We start from the raw sequence: 17,103 nt of genomic DNA, 5'->3' as shown, positions 1-17,103 counted from the left end.
TGTCTATTTTGGGAGAGACAGGGAAGTACATGGAGAACTTGAACTAATAAATGGTAAGATATATAGGTACATGTACCTACAATATAATCATGTATAGTTACATGTAATTACACGTAACCACCCTGAATTCCATTGGAATATTGAAACTTCCTTGAAGAGCGCCAAGACCGACCCAAAATAACTCCACTCAAGGTATCTTCTCTCAATTTTAATGGAGATTCTGTTTTGAACTTCCCTTGTGATTTTTCCCCTTGTCGCTCCTTTCTACTTTGATCCAAGATTTTCGCTTAATATCCCCTCTACCCCCTTCGCCTCCTACGCTCCTTTCTTTCACGCGATTCTAGCCCACGCGCGGATTCGCAAGTCATGCCGGGATAATGGTGAATGAGGTTTCTGCATCGTTATCGCCCGACCGGTCGGAGTCCAATCCGATAATTCACGCGGTGCCGTTTGAAAATACCGACGCCCCTCTTGCAATCCAGCCGGGCTCGGTGCCCACAGCCGATGCGCCAATAGCCTCCAATGGCCGATCTTTAAGCACAAGCGCTGCGTCTGGTCCAAGTCATGATCATGCATCCGCGCTTATGTTCTCGCGGCTCGTGCCATCCGTGTCCGTTGGAGATGAAACTCGAACAATTCGGTCGGAGGGCGCGCCCTCCTTGCGCAGCGTGCCCAGCATTGTTGTGAATGAACCAGGTTCCCGTCCCAGCTCGCGGCCAGGCTCAAGGCCGGGCTCAAGGCCGGGCTCTCGATGGTCAGAAAGGAAGTGGGGTGGTTTAAGGAAACGGTCACTCGAAATGGAGAGGAAACTTGGCTTGGAAGAGGCTCCGCCAGTGCCTCAAATCGAGCACTCCTTCACTGGTATCCCCTTGGATATACCGAAAGCCTCTTTGGATGGTTTGGATAAGTCGATGAAGTTTTCCAATCGTGGAAGTCTGATCAAGGGTCAGGCGACACGTCCGCACCCAATGCCACCTCAGGGGAAGCTTGGAGAGCACCCCGACCAGCAACCAGACCAAATGCCCCGGGAGAAGCTGGACGAGCACTTCGAGCAGCCACTACAACAACCGCCCAAGAAGAAATTGGACGAGCACTTCGAGCAGCAACCAGAACAACTGCCCCAGGAGAAGCTGGGCGAGCACTTCGAGCAACAACCGGAACAATTGCGCCAGCAAAAGCCAGAAGAGGAGGAACCCCGTCAAGAACTCGGCCAGCCAGCTCAGGAAACATCGGAAGATACTTGTGATCAACGGTTGGACCGACAGGGATCTAAAATTGCTCCGCCCCCTCCGAATATCATAAGCCAGTCCGAAGGAGAAAAGGGAATGCCGAAAGCTGTTCCACGACGCACCAAACCCCAGGGCACTCTTCGCCCGAGGCAGACTAGTCTTCCGAGCAGAGCAATATCGGCAGACGAAGACATGCTGTCCCGGCGAGTTCGGCTGATGTATGAGAAGGGCGAAGAGAATGTTACCGACTCCGAGGTTGCGAAAGCATTGGCCTCCGAACACGGGGTCTTGTGGGAAGAAGGTGCAGCCCCGGATACTGAAACCTCTGAAACACTCGCTGCTCAGACGAATAAAACTGGAAATGGAACAAAACCAAGGGCCTCTGCTGAAGTGGAGCGCGTCCGAATTAAGAGGGAAACCCAGGAGTTAGCAGGTGGTGCTGAATATTGGCAAAATGTCGGCGCAGAAGAAGTCGATCGGTATGGCTTCATTCGACCTGCAAAGAACGCCAAGGGCTCCGAGATCAACCCGCTCCAGCGAGTCACGACCAGCCTTCTGCTGGCTTCTGAAACACCTCGGCGGAAACGTTCAATTCGCCCACCAACCGCTCCGGCCAGCAACCGTTCTTTCAACGGTCCGTCTCTAGTCCGCAAAATATCCCAAAGTTCCCTGGGCGCCCGTCCATCTTCATCACAAAGCAACTATGGTCCACCATTGCGCCGTACGACATCCCGCTTGCGTACGGCGACCAATCATCTGCCTCACAACCGAGACCGAAAAGCCAAGGATGAGGCGGCTGACATGCTCACTCTGCCCACTCCATCTGCTGGCGAGAATGAAGATGCGCCGATTACTCGCGCAATGCGAAGGAAGGAGTGGCAGCGTGAAGACAAGTGGACCAAGATGGCCAAGCCGACCAAGAAGTCCAAGGACGGCGGCGGTATGACCTTTGAGTTCGATACTCAGAGCTCAAAACTGATTGAGCGAACTTGGAAAGGCATTCCAGATCGATGGCGGTCAACTGCCTGGTACTCATTCCTTGAAGCCAGTGCTCGACGCCACAAGGGAAGCCCGCCTGCGGACGAGCTCATCGAAGCCTACAATGAGCTCCAGTATATCTCATCGCCGGACGATGTCCAGATTGATATCGATGTCCCGCGGACTATCTCCAGTCATATCATGTTTCGGAGACGCTATCGGGGTGGCCAAAGACTATTGTTCCGTGTCCTTCACGCTATGTCACTATATTTCCCTGACACGGGCTACGTACAGGGAATGGCAACTCTCGCGGCTACATTACTGGCGTATTACGACGAGGAACATTCTTTTATTATGCTCGTCAGATTGTGGCAGCTGCGAGGTCTGGAAGAGCTGTACAAATGCGGATTTGCTGGTCTAATGGAGGCCTTGGCAGACTTTGAACGAGAGTGGCTCGCTGGAGGTGAAGTGGCCGCGAAACTGGTAAGTCAATTTTGCTCCAAAAATGACGAGTGTCTACTAACGCATAATTTTGCAGAACGAGGTCGGAATCCCACCCACAGCCTATGGCACTCGCTGGTACCTTACTCTCTTTAATTACTCGATCCCCTTCCCGGCTCAACTTCGGGTGTGGGATGTCTTCATGCTCCTTGGAGATGCCGAAGACAATACTGGCCGTCCCGCAACCTTAGGAAAGAACAAATCGCCCCTTCCTGATAACCCAAGGACATTTGGTCAAGGACTTGACGTCTTGCATGCTTCATCTGCTGCCCTTATTGATGGCATGCGTGATATCATCCTCGAGTCCGACTTTGAGAATATCATGAAAGTTCTCACCAGCTGGGTTCCCATAAAAGACACCGAAATGTTCATGCGTGTCGCTAAAGCGGAATGGAAAGTCCATCGTCGCAGGAAAGCCTCTTAATTATTGTTTCTCTGGACAATGCTTCGCGCGTTCGTCTCCAATCTTGTTTGGCTAATTTCTTCGCTGCCGAACCCCCTTTACATTAATTGGCCCTATGGGTGTGCTATACCCTAATGATTACCAGTCGCACCCTAGGGCCTGTCCCTAATGCCCTTCACTCTATACCCTTTCCTCCGAGCTCTCAGAGCGCGCTTATGTATTGCGGTCCTATTCTGATTACTCTCCCACTTATCCACCTTCACCTTCCTTGCCTAATTTCCTTTCATTGTGTCTCCTGGATACTAATTTTTCTGATGATTCTTGATTCCCTGTCCGGTTTGCTTTGGACGCTTGATACCTATACTTATGCCCTGTGTCACCTTCTTTTGGTTATTTCGTTTCATTCTTACCTGTCTTCAACACTTTTGTAAGCCACCTATTGGTTCAAATCGTGTTTTTCCTCAAATATTTGCTGCCCTATTGTCATGCTATAATTGGACGGTCCGAGGCAACTCGAATCGATCCTATATAATCCCGGGGGCGAGAGTACCGATTTATCTTATACCCAATAATTCAATGGCTTCAGTTGGTCACGTCTCATCACTCCGCTCTAGACTCAGAACTGCGGTTTCAATAATCTCTTCTAGAACACTTTCGTATTGTAGCTTCCAAAAAACAATCTATAATAAGCTTTATCCAAGTAAACCCTTTCCCTTTTTGGCACCCAAATTGCCCTTGTCAACATAATTCTCCTTCAGCCAATCCATGGCAGTGGAGTCCAGACCGCGTTGTTGCGTATACACAGTCTCAATATTGTACACAGTATCCAACCCAACAGTGTCCATCATCTGACAAGGACCCTTTTCAGCCTTGAACCAGCCCCTGAACATCTCATCAATGGTCTGACCATCACTCACACCCTCAGCCATCACAAGCAAAACCTCACGCTTGATCGCCGCCCAAATGCGATTGAACACAAGCCCCGTAGAGTCAACCTTGGCATGTACAGGCGTGAACCCAGCCTGAGCAGCCTTCTCCGTCAAAAACGGAAAGATATTAGGATCCGTGTATCCACACGACATCACCTCGAAGTACGTCTGCTCTGGCGGCATGTAGTAGTGACCGTTGCAGATGCGGTAATTCTTCTCCGTCTTCACGATCATCTGGCTAGACCGCAGCGACGACGAGTTGCTGGCGATTACACAGTCCGGTGGGGCGATCTTGTCTATCTCCGCTAGGAGATCGATCTTCATCTGCAGCTTCTCCGGGATGGCTTCGATGACCATCCATGCGTTCGAGACGGCTTCTTCTAACGAGGTTGTTGTCTTCAGCTCGGCGGGCGATGTGCCTTGTTTGGCGGCTTGCTCGGCTTCGTGTGCTTGTATGTAGCCCACTGCGTTGTCGGACTCCCTTGATTTCTCGCATAGGATTACGGTAAAGCCGGAGGATATCCACATCATGCTGATTCTTCGGCCCATCACGCCGCCGCCGATTACGGCGATTGGGCGGGTGCTTGTGTCGGGTTTGGTCCATGGGCTTGATGGCATTTTGTTTCGGAAATTGGAGGTTCTGTAGATGGGAGGCGGCCCGTGTAGGATAAGGTCTTGAGTGATAGTCATTATGGCCATTGGGTTAGTTGAGGCAGAGCTTATGCTATGATAGCATAATGATCGAATGTCGGAGCTATTCCCGCAATGATCTAACTCTGAGGATTAATGTGGCTGAGTGGCTGAAGAATCTTATATTGGGGACCAAAGGCTTTGTGAACTATAGTGAACACTCGGGAGGCACAGCTTGGGATCATTAACCTTGGTGTGTTCGATACTTAATAATGTACAGGCAAGGTCGAGCCTCTATCTAAATGAGTTTTAGTAGGACATTTATTGGCATATAGTTCGGATCATATCCTCGACTGGTGAGCGCCCCGAAGATATAGTGCTGGGTACAGCATGTCTGCTTGGGCGGAATTGAGAACAAGGGTGTCGCAAATGTTGGGTCCTTTATAAATTGGAATATCTCTGGACCTAGTCACCCGTGCGACTCCGCAAGGCGTGGAGAGTTGTAGGTGGGCGCTCTCTTCAAACGATTGTCGATTTCGATAATCTGTGTGTATCCATGGCACCATGGACTGAGGATGCACACGAGGTTAAGCACGATCCGTGCTGGGCTTTGGGTCTTTCAGTCGATAGCAATTTTCTGGCGTATCTGGAAGGTCATGTCCGTCAGTTGGACTTGGTAGAGACGAGTGGGTAAGACAAGTGTTGAAAATGTCTGGGAAATCAGAGAGGGGAGTGACTGAGAGAAGGAACGAACCAGCTGTGCCAGATACAGAAGGTACATATAGGTGCACATGTGGGCATGAGGGCGTGGTGGGCTTCTAAATAGCTCTGATCTGGATTTAGGTGTTGGGAAGGGAGAGTAGCAAGTTGGATCTGATAATATATTTATCTCTCGGTTTTCTTTTTCATCAACTCAGGGTCCTGATGAGCTTCTCAATCTTGGGTAAGCCCTGGAGGTATTGACTGCGCATTCTATATCTTATTTAATTAAGGCCAAATAAAAGCTAATGCTGGCTGTGTTTCTATAAGATCCACTATATAGAAGATATACCTAGGAAAGCCGTCTCTACTCTTATGTGTATGTATATAGAAGTTGAAAGAGAGAGATATGTATATTAAGGGAACACCCAAAGAGGAATGTAACGTAATCTGAGCATACTCCATGGCCCGTTCAATCTTTATCATCCAATCATAAACCTGGGGACCCTCGCCTCACCTTAAAGCATGTACCTGAATAACGGAGAACGATCACCCAGCGAGTCAGGATTCTCGGGATACTCGGAAGGATCCATAGCATCCCGTTTACGGTTAATACGCTGGTACGCCATACGCAGAATGACAGCCGCTATCATGCCCACGACAACGAAAGCAAGCTCAAGGGAGTGTCCAAGGATGTAATTCGGCGCATCTTGAGCACGGTAGAAGTTTGAGGACATAGCTGTTGAGTGCGGACCGTTAGTTTGAATCTCAAACTCGTACTTGATGCGCTATCCTTACCTCCTGCCAGGTTTCCTAGTCCAATGTAAATGGCCATGCCGGCGGCTCGCTTGTAGTCGCCTGCCATGTTGACACTAAGCCATGTGACATTTCCGGGGAATGCTGGATAGATTCCTTTTGGTATTGTGTTAGCTGAGTATATATCTGTAGCACGGGTGTACTTACCGACGACCGCTACGAAGATACCAAAGTACATAACCCCTGGGACTCCCCGCCCAGTAGATGCGAGACAGATGATAAAGCCGGCACCAATCATGCCCATGAAGAAGAGAATGAATGGGGATCGTTCCTTGCGTCTGTCTGATACCCACGCTGCAATAACAGCCACAACTGCTGCAGTGATATAAATTGGTACCTAATATGGTGTTAATCTTCAATTCAGTACTTCAGTGACACAGTGAGCTTACAGTAAGGAGCTGAGCAGTCGAAGACTTATAGCCTAGATCCTTGATGATCGAAGGAAGGAAAAGAGAAATGCCGTAGAGCGGACAGGTAATACCCCAGTACACTTTGCACGAATCAGTCAATGATACCTTGAATACCCAGAAACAAACAGAACTCACTGAATAGGCCCAGCCACATTTGCCAGTCGGTGAAAGCCTCAATGACATAGCGCATTTCGAACTTATCATTCGTTTGATCAATTTCGCGCGAGTCTACCGAGTTTTGAATCCGCAAACTGTGGATCACAAATCGACGCTCTTCTTCGGTCAAAAAGCTGGCAGTTTCCGGAGAGTCGTGAATTGCAAATGGGGCTATCAGTGCCACAAGAACCGTAAGAAGACCTTCAAGAATGAAGATCCATCTCCAGCCAGCATATCCACCCACACCGTCCATTTTCTAGGGTTTTCGAGATACATTAGTAAAATTGGTCCTTGCCGTCGGTGGGTAGAGCACCTACAGCGATACCGTACGCAAGAAGTCCAGAGAATGCACCGGCAACACTGGCGGCGCTGAAGAAGAGCGCCTGTCTGAATTGTGCTCGATGACGTGGGTACCAGAGTGTAATGTAATATGCCACACCAGGGTACAAGCCGGCTTCTATTTTGTTTCATTACATTGTTAGCCATGACAAAAACAAGGTGGAGGTTGGGATGGGATATAGATCAACATACCTGCAATGCCCAAACACAGACGGGTTGCGAGCAATCCGCCGTAATTGTTGACAACCCCCATCAGAGTCTGTTTGTAGAATTTCCATCGTTAAGTGCTGCTTAAGACGACTCTCGAGTAAGGTGAGTGCTCACCATAACAATCCCCCAAGCAATCATGATCAACGGAAGCCATCTCGAGGGTCTTAACTTCTTCAGCAGGAGATTGCTCGGCAGTTCAAAGACGCAGTAGGTAAAGAAGAAGACGGTCACTACCCACCAACATGTGTCAATTGGCCATTCTTTTATGGAACTCAGCAAGCGAAGGGATTCGTCATACAAGTCCAATTGTATTGCGGTCCCGTCATATGGAGATCGTCAACAAGCCCCTCAATCTTCGCATTGCCGATATTCCCGCGGTCCAGGAAGGCCAACAAATATAGCATGCTCAGCATGGGAATGAGACGAATGTCCATCTTCCGGAGGACAGCATTTTCATCAACTCCCTCAAAGGTTACTGGGCCGAGGCTAGAGGCTTCCGCGTCTACAACTAGCCCATCTTGCTTGAGATCGGTGCTGTATGGGGAATCTCGGACGGGTGTATTCTCGAATTGGTGTAGGGAGGAGGGCTTCTCCGTGTCCTTTGAATCAACCATGACGGGCAAAGAGAAATGAGAGAAAAAGAGAATCGGTCACAGCGGACATCATTCCGCGGGTATTTATACCTATCCCTTGAAAAGGGTATAGTGTAACCCGGGGTAAGTCCGAAAACTGGGGGATCATCCCTTGGCATGAGGGGTATTCCATATCAAGACATTGAGCCTCGGTGATTTATTGGGCTTTGAAAACCAACCTCCATATCGAGTGGTAAGCTTTGCATTGCTATGGCTTTTAGAGCTCTAACCGCTCACATAGCACATCATATCAAGGACTTGTTCGGAGTAGTGAGTACAATGGATATATGAGCACACCGTTTCCCCCCGCTTACTCGGGGCACAACAAGTGGGCGCTGGATCCTTTCAATTTAATATCCAGTTCTATACGATATTATGGCGTAAGAACTACTTGATGGCATGATTCAGAGAGGGGGAAAGATCTGATGGATTCTCGATAAGGATCCTAAACAGAAAGCATGTTTTACCTTTGGACGTGCCGATCAAAGGTTACATATACATAGAAAGGTCTCTTGAACAAGGTATGTTTTTTTCCTCCTTTCTAGATATAACTGAGAAGGGGGACAACATATCTGAAAGACAGCTATGTTGCAAAATAAATATCCGAGAAAAAAAAGCCACCAAAAAACACTACTAAAAATACATCACAAGGCCGCACATGCGGCCGTCTACTCTTGTTTAGTATTCATTAGAAGGTTACTGCACACTAACTTAGATCCAGTATCTATACATTTGGGGTACCAGCAATACAGTTCGGGATATGAGGTACAAGACACTACGAACCCCGTCTAGCTGTCCTATCCCCCAGATGAATGAGATGCTGGGCCATGATGTTCCTCTCGATTGGTTTCCACAAACCACTGTTCTGATGCTGCTCTAGTTTGGGGATAAGCCAACATATGTCCCAAAAAGACAGGAGCAATATCGAGGCAACAACTCCAGCAACCTGGCTGAAAAGCATGTTCAGTGCACCGAAGCGTAATGGCATCAAACTCCCTACGTGCGTACCACTCGAGAAGAGGGCTGGTAGAACTGATGGGGGCACATACACTCGCATTTGAAGGGTTCTGCGGATGGTCGGTGAGTATAACAGTTAGTCTCAATGAGAAGATCAATTATCAAACTAAACAGTGATATACGTACATACCTACGACAGGCAAGCGAGAGTAGCGGGCTGATGACTCTGGGTACAAAGCCTGTAGTTCGAGTCTAAGGAAACGGATAGGAATGCGAGAATCACGAAGGTTTCAAGAGTGTCATTTGTAGGTAGAGCTTGGGTTTGCAGAAAGAGCAAGGCTAAGACGGATGTGAGGGTGAGATGCATTGTATTTTGGGGAGAAAAGAATCGTGGTAGCTTACGGTCCTTATTTTTAGTTAAGTCCAGCCGTCGAGTTGCTGTTGTGCCACCGGAGTATGGTTGTTCGCCCCTATATACCACAACCACTCACGTGGAACCCATTGAGACCTTGGGTTGGACATTGAACCCTTCGCATGTATACACTTTGGTGCTATGTTTGCATCCAGTTGGCTAGTCATTTTCACATTCTCTTTTCTCCTAGTTCAACCAAGCATACCAAGTCCGTGAACCTCGTAGTTGGATTAATCAAAAGCCCGTCTAGATCACGCATGCCATATGCTCCACTTTCATCATCATCAGAAATCGGTACTGGCATCGGCTCATTCGGAAGACGACTTGTGAAGCCAAGCCACAACAGTACTCCAGCAATCCTTGCGGCTTTGATGGTTTTGATCGTTTCATTATCCACTCCGGTTTCTTGACTGAACGTGCTCCAGAATATCTCATCTAAAAGGCGATAATCATCATACCTGGACCAGCCATGTTTTAAGTGGATCTTACTTATCAAACGATCATGAGCGTAGAGATTTATACCGAATGGAGCAATCTCGGCTTCGGCCCAATCAATCACGCCGAGCAGAGTCCAAGTGTTGCTGAATGATGACGGAGGCGAGTTTAGTCTTCCCATAACCCAGAATCTCATGGACCCAAAGATTTGAACACACACTTAACGCTTGCCACGATTGATACTCCTTGTGAGATAAAATCCGATGTGCGGTTCCTGGGATAACTTCCTTGTATGTAGTCTCGTGTTGTAGTTTATAGCTTTCATTTAAAAGCCACATGAGAAATCTGCGCGCTCTTGCAGATCCAGTAACTCTTGAAACTACACAAGCGGGTCACTGAGGCGAATCAGCGATGCTTCAAGTGAATGGAAAAGATTCTTCAAAGATTCAACAGATGAGCGTCCTTCATTTTGATATACTTTAAGAGACTGTCCCAATTGATCAGATTTCTCTTTCAATATCTCGGTTTGAACGGTTTGAGCAATCTTTTCCACCTCCGCCTCCTTCGTGGAAATGCCTTTCAGAATGGTTTCCACAGAGTGCGAAGAGTCAACCAAACTTCGAGCAATACGCTTCGCTGTCGACCTCTCGTAATATTTGGTTGAGATAATTCATAAAATGTATAAGTATCTTTTGTATATGCAAGCCATACAAAAGATACATTTTGCATCTTATGGGAAATTTGCATCTAATGGGCCGCACCAACACAGGTGTGTGTTGGGCGCTTGGCACGATTAGTAGACCAGACCTTTTCTTCAGGGCAATGAGATATAGAGCCAATCTTGCTTTGTATAGAACCAACCGTGCCCTCTGTTCTTTTTTTCAGCATATTTAACGAAAAGAAGGCAGACTTGCAAGAATTTGCAGCCAGAAACCTAAGTCAAGATGTTGCATGGTGGGTTCATCGCTTATGTGGGGATCAAAACCTAGTTTTTTTTCCCAGGTTCTTCCATTAATTCAGATAGACTATCGATATATTATGTATTGAACCAAGTAGAAATATAGACTTGACTATATTGGGGCCATAGCCTCTTTGCAAAGTCAATAATGTTGACGATTGGCGTCTGCCTAGTAATAGGGGGTACCTCGGAATGATCGTATCAAAAGCAACGTTTAGAACGTTGGAACATTTAGAACACTGCAGATTCGCATCGTCATATCCCCAGACTTTGCATTCACTTCGTCGTTCAACCTTGGAATAGTTCAATATTGATCGTTGCTGCCCGTTTTGTTTGTTTTCGATCCTTTGACCGCCCTGGATAATCCGCGTGTACACTTTGCCGGACCCTCTTGACACCTCTGATCATCCGCGCATCCTCCATCTTTGATCTTCGGCTCTTATTTTCCCCAGATTATTTTTGCTAGCCCACCATGTCGCTAGGCGAGGAGCTTCGATCGCGAAATTTCAGTAGGTACCCGGATTCTGCAACGCCAATATCTCAATCTGCTAACCTTGCTGTCCTTTTCTAGGCATCTATGGACAATGGTTAGTCTACTGCGTTACCTTCCAACACTCCGTGCTTTTGCAAGCTTGAATACTCTCACAGGAGAGCACTGAGAGCTTTGATGGAAAGACCGAACCGCGTTTGCTACCTCGTGCGGTGGTTCCTCAATGGCTCTCTCGAAAATTAGTTCCGCATATAAAGAGATCGGTCTAACGAAATAACTAGGACGGGTGTGCTGTGTATTATCCTTTGCCTTGCGCTAGGAATTGCGAACATCTTTTCATTCAACGTGGTCCTGATTATCATCAGTATCATCAGCATGTGAGTAGTCGCATTTATTTTCCGCCGATTCATTGCAAAGCCTAACCCGTTTCAGTGCATCGGCATTTGTCATTCTCTTCATAGAAGTGCCCTTCCTCCTCCGAATTTGTCCCACATCCTCTAAATTTGACACCTTTATCCGCCGTTTTACAACCAACTGGATGCGCTCCCTCATCTACGCCGTCCTTGGTGGTGTCCAACTCATCAGTCTTGCGGAACGGGCTTCTAGCTTGATTGCTGGTGCCGTCTTCCTTCTCATTGCGGCTGTGTTCTATGCACTCGCAGCCCTGACGAAACAAGAATTTGTTGGTAGCAAGACCCTAGGTGGCCAGGGAGTTGCACAGATGATTGTCTAATGGCTTGACATTCACGCCGAGTTGTCCCTGCCTTGTTCTATACCAGCTGGACCCATTTTGGGATTAATACTGGTGATTGGAGGATTGTACGACACGAGATGCTCGATACAGATGGTGCAAGGATAACCTGCCATTTGGGCGGCATGCGTTGGGATGCGCTATGAAATAGTTTTGTGTTTTTATTGTCCTGTACTTGTATGTCTCAGTTTGCTTCAGGATGATCCTGCTGGACATGTCTATTTTCAAAGTCGATGAGCGTTCCTACAGCAGATATATCCGTGCTTTCCTTTCATTTTGTGGACTGCGTCCGCCAGGATAGGCCTTCTGATTACTATCTTAAAGAGTGTATTCATTGACCAACCTTAATTCAATCGGAATATCATACTAGACTCTGCATAAATTTAGCTATATGTTGTAGACCTAGTGAAGTGGAAGCTCTTCGGATCCCTCGGGGGCGCAGAAGCACGTGGACAACCCCCCATTTCTGTAGCGTCGACTCCCACACTTGGGTACCTAGTAAGGTCACAAAGCCCAGGCCCATTAGGCAGTAGTTACTCGCTATGTGTGTGATACTCAACCCAAGACTAATACATATATGGTTGGAAGTGCATCTATACCCGCTTCGCCCTGAAAGAGTTCCACCAATAGGAGTAGGTGGGAATATAGGTAGGTTACGATGTATTTGCTGTAGCCAGTCTTAGATTTTAACCATAGACTGATCCGAGACCACGTATGTTGTACATCGTATGTACCTACACTCTATGCTTCACAAATCTAGCAATTCGTGTGCTGACAACCTCGGAACCCGTCCAGTTGGCCAGGGAAGACGGATGCAATTTGTCCAGCCCTGAAACGAGACAAGCCACCATTCTGGCTTGAATTATAGATAGCTCAGCCCAGGAACGTGGCGCAAGGGGTGGGATGGACATTGAAATCTTGGTCACAGGTCATGTTACCCCGCAAATTCTTTTAGCCTGGTGATCAATTTTTGGCGGGTATTCTCGCTGTTTCGGTTAGAGTGGATCTCAACGTCAGATCGGTGTATCTTAGTGAGTTAGGTGAATGTCAATATTGAAAGAAAGACATAATCAGAGAGTGAGAGTGCTCAGGAAAGAAACGTTAATCAAGGCATGGATGTTCATAGAATGAAGCGAAGAGTGAAGTGTATATGTAGCGTAAAGTATAGATAGCGATGATGCGATGCGGAGAACGACAGTTCACCGACTCGGTCTGGCCAGCCAATCCAACCACAGGGAAATCATCTTATCAGTCCTAGAGAAGTAAAAGGTCAAAGAAAACTCCGATATGAAGTTCTAGACTTCATATCAATATACCTCAAGGCCGTAAGTTTTTTTTAGATATCTTATACAATATAGGAGAAGAACATGCCTGGTGTTATAGGTCTGAAACTGAAACGGTTTGGCCACTGCCGCGTACAACACACTGTAATGCTACAAAAACGAGGCATTAATATGTATTTTAAGAACAATTTTGACCGCCGATAGCCATTTGCAGTAAAAAGTATAAAGTCTAAAAAAATGCCTCAAGATCAAAAATCAAGGCCTATACTGATCTCATCAGCGGGGCGTTCAATGTAATAAATCGATCTAGTTGGCTCCTATGTAACCTGTAATGATACCGTATTATAATACCATCTGCGGTCAGACGTCAGGCCCAGGTGGCAGAAAGAACATACATCATCTCTCTTCCCCAAAACTCAGTTCCGGAATTGCTTCAATTATCTGCTTTTAATTGCGCATTTTGACTGTTGTTCCAATTGGACTGAAATTGGTTCTCATCATATCTGGGTAAGCAAATCAATTAAGTATGCTCTTATCAGTTGCGTGGACCGGGTTACTCTTAGGAGTCTTGCATCAATTTGATACATATCCATAGTAGCTGATGGTTGCGTGAATTCCTGCATGTTGGTTGGGACCGTGCATCTGTATCCATTTTGTTCCAGCCCGCACAGGGCCAAGTGTACCCGTGGGGTATCTGGTTAGGCAGCTGCTAACTTGTTAACAGCTCCCAGCACTTCATCATGTCAACCAAAGCTGCTCCGGTCATCCCTCCTCGACCGGCTCGATCTCCACAACCGTCGTCGTCGATAGAAATGCCCAAGATCCCACCTCGCCCGGGCAACCGCCGCAATGACCGTTCCGTTTCGCCCATGCGTGGTAGCTATGCACCTTCGCCGTTCAATGAATGGACCGGTCCTAGCATGAGCCATACCATTTCAAATGATCTGCCCCCACGTCCTCCCAGCGTTACAATACCGTCTCTCGGCGAGGAGGGCATTGAATATGCGGATCTCGACCCAGGAAACATGTCGGATAGCCATCACCAGACCCCCGCAGAGACTCGCAATGTTAGCAGTGATCTCAAGATCCATGCACCGAGACCGTCGTTGCCAACTTCAAGTGCTGAAGCAAAGGTTCAGGCTGTCACCCGCACTGACTCTCGCCAGGCCGCCGCGGCAGGACTAGGCCGTGGTGTTTCGCCTGCTCGTGAGGAACAAGAACGCCCAAGTCGTTCACTATATTCCAGAGCGAGTGACACACGTGCCGAATCCTCAACTGCATCCAATGAACGTCGGCTCTCTACCCATATCGGAGAAGAGCAGGGCTTCCGCGTGCCCATGTACCCCAATGCCGGTGACGTCCAGGCACCATCCCCTAGCCCGTTCCTCGAACAAGGCTCGCAGCGGTCGAGCCGTAATCACAACCGCACTCGTAGTGTTCGCGACTCTTCCCTGCCCCCTGGTAGCTATGGGTTACATGGACATGGTGTTCAGCATCCCGATAAGTTTGAAAAGGCTTGGTATGAAAAGCATCCCGATGAATTTGTGAAGGAAGAAGGACAATATGGTCCTGGTGTCGGCACTCCGCGTCCTGATTGGGCAATGAGTAGCGACGATCTGAACAAGATTGTTCGAAGCTCCGCCCAGACCGGTTCCGGTCTTGGTGAGTATTTTGAGCAATTGCGCTGTCGTTTGAAAGCTAATGTTGTGGACAGGTACTTCCCCAACAGTTGTGGGCACCCCTGAAGAGGAGGTCGGGTATATCGCATCCGACGAGTACATTCATTCAATTGTTTCTCCTCCTGACGCTCGACTCGAAAGCCAGCCGACTGTCGAGTCACCACTTCGACAAATGAGTTTCCCCTCAGAGGGGGTGCAGACGGAAACCACCGCAAGCCCACTACGTCGCCGTGGATCCAGTTCGCACGGACATCGTGAGGGTGGCGTGATCCATGTAGATGACCCGATGCATCCTTTACACCACCCCGACGGATTTGCCCCGACCCCGGCGTTGGAAGAGCATGCGCCAACATTTGAGAACGCCGAGGAAGAGGAGGAGCCAATTCTAGCTGCGGACGAAGTGCGCCCTGAGTCGGCATACTTACATCCCGCCGTCTCGCCGACATTTGATCGTCGGGGAAGCTTCGAAGATGATGGTCGCAGTCGGACCCCTAGTCTCCACAGTCGTTCCAACAGTCGATCAGCAAGCGCGCAAGGTCAACTCCCGGTGCTGACCCGCTATGACTCGCGTGAGGATACGCATACACCGCTCGAAGACGTCGACGAGTATGAGCCACTGTTCCCTGAAGATGATGCTAAGAAAGAGAAAGTCGTGTCAGCTGCGGATCGTTTCAAGAAGAGACCGGACGCATTGAAGCATAGATTCCCTAGCCAGGATATTTGGGAGGATACCCCTAATAGTCTGCAGCTTCATGCCACCGTCACCACTCCAGATCTGCCTAAGCGAGACTCTTCCGAAATCTTCGAAACACCTGAACAAGAGGCCACACGCAGAATGCAGAGCACCAGCGTCGACTCACATCAGGTGGCGACCCACATCCTGGAAGGCGAGAGCGTCAGTGATAGGGCCCCTCCGCGGCCAGACAATTTGAAACAGCGTTTCCCTAGTAGAGATATTTGGGAAGATGCTCCCGATAGTCACCAGCTGGTGACCACAGTTGAGCCCGCAAAAGAAGAATTGAAAAGCCCAGAAGTACCTTCCAAGCCTGGGATTCCCCCGCGCCCGCAGAGACAGTCTCAGTCTACCTCACCGACTGAGAAGCGTCAACCTCCATCAATCCCAGATAGACCCAAGCCCCAGGTCCCTGTCCGTCCCGCTAAGTCTGGTTCTCAGGCCCCAGCAAGCACCGCCGAGGCCCTGAAAGAGGCCCCGAAAGAGGCCCCTGCAGTCAAAGCCAAGCCCGCAATCCCTGCTCGTCCCGGCGGAAGCAAAATCGCAGCCATGAAGGCAGGCTTCCTCACTGATTTGAATTCACGGCTGCAACTGGGTCCACAGCAGCCCAAGCCTCAAGAAAAGGTACCCGAGGAGCCTGTTGAGAAGCAGCCTCTGAGCGATGCTCGCAAGGGAAGAGCCCGCGGCCCAGCACGACGAAAGCCAGCCGTCGAGAAACCCATTTCCAGACTCCCAACTATTCCAGAGATCAAGATCACAGAATCTTTGAATGTCTGGCAAGTCGGCCAGGATGGGAACCTGGTTGTTGGGACTGGTGACAACGAGAAGAAGTATCCCGTTGTAGTGAAAGAAACACCGGTGCCTGATGCACAGCCAATGGCCCCTCCGATCGCCAAGAACACCGCCGGTGAACCTGTTGACCCAACGCCTGAATCTCCCGTTGCGAAGGTTTCGGAGGACGTGACTTTGCCCAGAACCACAACAGCAGATGTCAAACCTATACAGGCCCCAGCAGAAATCCCGGAGCCCGCCGAGTCGTCTCCGATAGCAACCGAGTCTGCAGATAATCAGGAGGAGAAGGACGATGTGAACGTGACAAAGTCCTCTGAGCCAGTCTCCGAACCTGCAGTTGTTGCCACGGCGATGCCTGAATCTGTCTCGACTCCGATTAAGCTGGATAATGCCCTGGAAGACATGCCTGCGTCAGCTGATGGCAAGAAACATTCTGACGGTAGCATTCATTCTGAACAGTAGTTGGGTGTGTGGATTGGTGATCTCTCGCTTTTCTATGATGTCGCTCATGTCCAACCCCTTATCACCAGATCGCCAGATCACACCTTAGGTATTCCTTTCTGCTTGTTTAATGAATGATTTGTTACTTGATTTGATAAAACTTCTTCTTTAGCTTTTTATGTAGATGGCTGTACTACTTTGTAATTCTTCTCATCCACTTCAGGACCCAGCTAGGTTGGT

At 48.7% G+C, this 17,103-nt stretch overlaps 6 protein-coding genes across 6 annotated transcripts; 3 read left to right on the top strand and 3 right to left on the bottom strand.

The window, feature by feature from the left end:
- Nucleotides 1-377: 377 nt before the first annotated feature.
- N7447_003806 (putative TBC domain protein) lies at nucleotides 378-3,132 on the top strand (the record flags this gene model as incomplete). Its single annotated transcript, XM_057228081.1, has 2 exons — nucleotides 378-2,690; nucleotides 2,746-3,132. 2 exons carry the CDS (start codon nucleotides 378-380, stop codon nucleotides 3,130-3,132), a joined length of 2,700 nt encoding a protein of 899 aa, XP_057087422.1.
- A 671-nt stretch (nucleotides 3,133-3,803) lies between these two features.
- Nucleotides 3,804-4,658, bottom strand: N7447_003805 (3-hydroxyacyl-CoA dehydrogenase family protein; the record flags this gene model as incomplete). Its single annotated transcript, XM_057228080.1, has 1 exon — nucleotides 3,804-4,658. One exon carries the CDS (start codon nucleotides 4,656-4,658, stop codon nucleotides 3,804-3,806), a length of 855 nt encoding a protein of 284 aa, XP_057087421.1.
- Nucleotides 4,659-5,887: 1,229 nt separating this feature from the next.
- Nucleotides 5,888-7,914, bottom strand: N7447_003804 (allantoate permease family MFS transporter; the record flags this gene model as incomplete). The annotated part of the gene is made up of 9 exons (XM_057228079.1): nucleotides 5,888-6,108; nucleotides 6,168-6,281; nucleotides 6,333-6,522; nucleotides 6,575-6,675; nucleotides 6,731-7,007; nucleotides 7,069-7,208; nucleotides 7,283-7,349; nucleotides 7,415-7,530; nucleotides 7,599-7,914. 9 exons carry the CDS (start codon nucleotides 7,912-7,914, stop codon nucleotides 5,888-5,890), a joined length of 1,542 nt encoding a protein of 513 aa, XP_057087420.1.
- Nucleotides 7,915-9,470: 1,556 nt separating this feature from the next.
- On the bottom strand, nucleotides 9,471-9,772 carry N7447_003803 (uncharacterized protein; the record flags this gene model as incomplete). Its single annotated transcript, XM_057228078.1, has 2 exons — nucleotides 9,471-9,736; nucleotides 9,760-9,772. 2 exons carry the CDS (start codon nucleotides 9,770-9,772, stop codon nucleotides 9,471-9,473), a joined length of 279 nt encoding a protein of 92 aa, XP_057087419.1.
- A 1,394-nt stretch (nucleotides 9,773-11,166) lies between these two features.
- On the top strand, nucleotides 11,167-11,917 carry N7447_003802 (Tvp18 family protein; the record flags this gene model as incomplete). The annotated part of the gene is made up of 4 exons (XM_057228077.1): nucleotides 11,167-11,203; nucleotides 11,266-11,281; nucleotides 11,466-11,561; nucleotides 11,617-11,917. 4 exons carry the CDS (start codon nucleotides 11,167-11,169, stop codon nucleotides 11,915-11,917), a joined length of 450 nt encoding a protein of 149 aa, XP_057087418.1.
- Nucleotides 11,918-13,958: 2,041 nt separating this feature from the next.
- On the top strand, nucleotides 13,959-16,884 carry N7447_003801 (Aim21 family protein; the record flags this gene model as incomplete). Its single annotated transcript, XM_057228076.1, has 2 exons — nucleotides 13,959-14,880; nucleotides 14,933-16,884. The coding sequence occupies 2 exons, from the start codon at nucleotides 13,959-13,961 to the stop codon at nucleotides 16,882-16,884; spliced, it is 2,874 nt and encodes a 957-aa protein (XP_057087417.1).
- Between the last annotated feature and the right edge of the window lie 219 nt (nucleotides 16,885-17,103).

Source organism: Penicillium robsamsonii, assembly GCF_028829455.1.
Source record: "Penicillium robsamsonii strain IBT 29466 chromosome Unknown utg000002l_segment0_segment0, whole genome shotgun sequence".
Classification (NCBI taxonomy): domain Eukaryota; kingdom Fungi; phylum Ascomycota; class Eurotiomycetes; order Eurotiales; family Aspergillaceae; genus Penicillium; species Penicillium robsamsonii.
Note: the sequence above shows the minus strand (reverse complement) of the source record. Positions and strands in the feature narration are given on the sequence as shown.